The sequence below is a fragment of the Thalassophryne amazonica genome, chromosome 1 (assembly GCF_902500255.1).
Source record: "Thalassophryne amazonica chromosome 1, fThaAma1.1, whole genome shotgun sequence".
NCBI lineage: Eukaryota > Metazoa > Chordata > Actinopteri > Batrachoidiformes > Batrachoididae > Thalassophryne > Thalassophryne amazonica.
The window spans coordinates 78,512,501-78,516,808 of record NC_047103.1 but is presented as its reverse complement, the minus strand read 5'-3'; the positions used below and the strand labels follow the sequence as shown (position 1 = coordinate 78,516,808).

Genomic DNA, 4,308 nt, shown 5'->3' with positions numbered 1-4,308 from the left:
TAGACCTACAATGGGGCTCAGTCCCGTCTTCTGTTGTCTGAGGACAGCCAGTTGTCTGCCCTGGACAAACGGAGAGGTAAGACCTCTGTCTTACCAGGGTTCCTTCACAGACTTTGGGGGAATTTGAAATGGATCAGACTGGATGTTACCCACCAGGAGGTGACACATGGTCCACGTAGGACAGACGTGGAGGGTCACACTGCTGTTGGAAACTGTGCTTCTGTTTGGAGGTTATGACAGTGTGTGTTGCTAGCAAGGCTGGAGGTGAAAACAGGAGAGGAGAGGTCCTTGCTGTGAGTTTAGTCTTCAGGTGGGATCTGGAGGACCAAACAGTTTTGTAGCACCTGAAGCATGACGGGACAGAGTGCAGCAGAGGTCATCCTCATCTCTGTCAATCACAGCATCACTTTAATGGGTGAGTCTAAGCAGACAGCTGTTTTCTGCTGAGGGAAAAACATGAACGAGCAAATGCAATGATGAAATTAATCACCCGCCTTTGTGTGAAATTCAGTGAACCTACAAACTTGTAGGGGACTTTTCATATTTTTCTACAGATTTCTCAGGTGCAAAATTAATTTTTAAGATTCTTTTTAATAAAAGAAATGAAATGTAACAAGCCATGTATCTTTAATATCGCTGAATGAATAAGACAGATTGATTTATTTACAATTTAATGGTGTATGTCTCATCAAAGCTGTGTTAAATTCCCAGTAATGTGGCTGCAGTTTTAGTCATTGAGCCAGGTGCAAGTGGAATGAACCTTTAAACTTTTTTTTCATCCATTTTTAATTTTTTTAAGGATATGCAAAGAAGGCACATTACCCTTCAGCCAATAATGAATGGCAGATTGAATACAATTCTTCAAAACTGGGCTATGTAACATATAAAGTTTGACAGAAATCAGTTCAGGTTTGAGAGCATGCGCTGGTGTCATGATCACCACACGTTGCCACAGCCACCACCCAGTAGAACCACTGTGAGTCCTGATCCGAAGTGACCCAATTAATACTGTACGGACAGCATTTCCTTTACATACAAATTTATACCACTCAGAAGTGTTTTTTGGGATTAAAACATTTCCACTGACTTTGACCTTCAAACTCTCAAACCAAAAGGAGAGATGGCGAACGTTAAAAGTATCGCCCAACCTCCAGGGGATAAACGTCAAAGTGGGTTAAAAAGAAAAAAGAAAGAAAGAAAGCAAAAAGATTATGTTCATGCACTAGTTTTCTACTTTGTGAATTTTGAAGCGAACATTAACTGAATGAACTTTTGAGATTGCTGCACTTTGCCTTCAAACCAGAAATAAATTGTGGTGCAGCTTAGCTAAAATTTAAAATTAAAAAATGTTCAGATTGTGATGCAAATTATTGGTTGAGTTAATAGCATTTTTAAAAGGAATAATTTGCACCATCTGTCATACTTAGTTATCATGTTACGAGGTAACATGTCATACATCATAGAATCCAATGGATGACGACCTTGTTTGACCTTTACTTTGGAGGCCAAGCATTCAGCACAGTCAGAACTATTCCATTTATTAATCCTTTTATTTACCAAAATTGGAGCAACTTTAACTTTTGACCCCTGTACAAACTGATCTTTGTCAGCAGTTTTTACCCCATAACTCCAGAACATTCAGTCATAGATAGTCCAAACTATACCTTTTTGGAATTGTTATGATCAGACAAATAATGTGGTATAGTTTTCAACATGATTGGAGCATTTTTAAATTTAGACCCCAGTGTAATTCTTTATTAACCCCTGTAGCTCAATGATTAGAGGTCAGCTTCAGGATGGCTGCATATCTGAACATAAACATTAGTTAACTTAGAATATGTGTGCCAAAATTCCATGCTTTTATCACTAAATGAACAATAGTTTTGCTATACCGCCCCACTAAAACTGCTGAGTGAGCTTGTCTTGCCTCAGCATTATGACACATGAAGCGCTGCTGCTTTTTCTCGTATCCTTCAGAACAACTCATCCTGAAATGCTGCTGGTGCTGTTACAGTCCAGATTCATGACTCCATGAATTTAAATGAGACTGTTATTCTGCAGTTTTTCATTCTGATCTTTTTTTTTTTCTCAGGCAAGCTGTGGCTGATTGTGATGGTCTTCCTCCGTGTCCTGATCCTCCTCCTCGCTGGTTATCCCCTCTACCAGGATGAGCAGGAACGATTTGTGTGTAATACAATTCAGCCCGGCTGTGCTAACGTATGTTACGATCTGTTTTCTCCCATATCTTTGATGCGCTTCTGGCTGGTGCAGCTCACTACTTTATGCCTGCCGTACATAATTTTTGTCATCTTCGTGGTCCACAAAATCTCAAATGGCCTTGCTGTAGATTTGATGTCCTCAGATCACAGTGAAGATGAGATGATATGCAAGATCCACCAGCAGGCTTTCTTCAAGACATCTGTCAAGCCTTTAGCAGTTCAAAAGTTCACTGGAGCCTACATCCTTCACCTGATGTTCAGGACATTGCTGGAGGCAGGATTTGTGGTGGCTCACTACTATCTGTTTGGTTTTCACATCCATAGGAGGTTCCTGTGCCAGCATCCACCATGTACGACCCAAGTAGACTGCTACATCTCCAGACCCACTGAGAAAACAGTGATGCTCAACTTCATGCTCGGTGTTGGAGCTCTGTCCCTCTTCCTAAATGTGTTGGATTTCATCTGTGCCATCAAGCGCTCTGTGAGACAGAGGAGCAGGAGGAAGGTGATGGTGGAGAAGATGTATGAGGAAAAGCAGTGTTACATTTCAGCTGGAGGTGAATCTGGAGGGGTAGACCCAACTTCACTCAGTCATCGGCATCTGGAGGTAGAAGCCGGACACACAAGGAGTTTTCGCAACAGGTTGAGCAGCAGGTCATCCAGTAAAGAAGAAGCACTTGATTTACGACAGGAAGCATCTTGCCTGGAGCACTCCTCTCTTTCAGGCTGCCACAACGACAGGAATAATGGATACTCAGGTTCCCAAGAGGAGGACCTGCACAGGAACAGCAGCGAGGTGGCCCTCTGCCCTCCACAAGCCATGGGATCACCCAGATCCATCCGTGTTAGCAAACGCGGCCGACTCAAACCGCCACCTCCACCAAGACGAGTCCCTCGAGGGTCCCCAAGCCCTATTGGGGATGCTTCCACAGCAACAGCGGGTTGTGCCAGAGTAGTGGGACAGTACACCCTGGTAGAGCTGGACGGTGGTACACAGCAGACCAATGATGAAAGCCAGGAGAAAAGATCAGAGTGGGTGTGATTTTACAAAGTTGGATTTCTTTGTTTTCTGGTTATTTTGAAATGTGGCAATGGAACATATCAGAGTGACTGTAGGAGTCAGCAACACCCAGAGGCTCAGAAAGTGCAAAACCCCATTTTCAGAAGTTCAGAATAGAATCCACAATGCACATTTGTTTCAAAAATATATGAAGCTCAAAAATTAACGAAACAGGACCATTATGATCTAAAAGAGTTCCATCCACCTGCTTCTTCCCTTGTTGGTTTTACCCCCACCTCCCCTGACAGACACTCCAGGCCGGGCCTCTACCTGCCCCGGATCCACATTCCCGCAAACACCAGGGCCATGACATGACACCCGCTGACCTCCTCTCTTTTGTGTTCGGGTCACTTGGGTCACAACGGACGTGCGCAGCCTTGAGACCAAGCACATAGGTATTTGGCCGACCGTTTGGAATTAGGATCAGGCTGAATCCAAAGATAATAATCTGACTCAGGTGCTGTAACTGAGCTGGTAGAATCAGATGGAATTTCTCCGTCAGAAGTGAAGGACGATGTGAAGGCCCCTGAAGATCACACATGCTGTCAAAGCAGTTACATTCCCCCTTAAGGCTCTGTATTTATGGGGACGGCCTGCCACTCTATTTTAGGGCCCTGTTCAGCTTAGCAGAAACACAAACCTGAACATATACACTGACTCTACAAATAAAGCACAGAGATGCTCCTGCTCCCTCTGGCTTTCATTACATCTTGCTCAAAGTTCAGATTTATGTGGCTCAGTGCCCCACCATCACATACGTGTTGTATGAAGACCAAAACCTGCTGACATGTTTGCTCAATTGAGATCTGGCCAGATTATTTTTTTCTTTACTTAGGTGTTTTTTTTTTGTTGTTGTTTTTTTCTTTCTTTTCATTTTGAAATTAAATTTTTTTTGTGACATTTTCAAGGTTTGTGTGACATTTGGCAATTGTAGTTACTATAGCAGTGGGCACACGTCAGCTCATCAGTGAACAGCTAATTCGCAACGCTAACTTTTTCCTTCGTGGATAATAATGTTCAGCAGTCCAA

The 4,308-nt window shown here is 43.1% G+C and overlaps 1 protein-coding gene across 1 annotated transcript; it reads left to right on the top strand.

Moving 5' to 3' along the window:
* The first annotated feature begins 351 nt into the window (after nt 1-351).
* Nucleotides 352-4,084, top strand: LOC117519790 (gap junction delta-4 protein). The gene is made up of 2 exons (XM_034181034.1): nt 352-415; nt 2,093-4,084. Exons 1-2 carry the CDS (start codon nt 352-354, stop codon nt 3,259-3,261), a joined length of 1,233 nt encoding a protein of 410 aa, XP_034036925.1. The 3' UTR covers nt 3,262-4,084.
* Nucleotides 4,085-4,308: the final 224 nt, after the last annotated feature.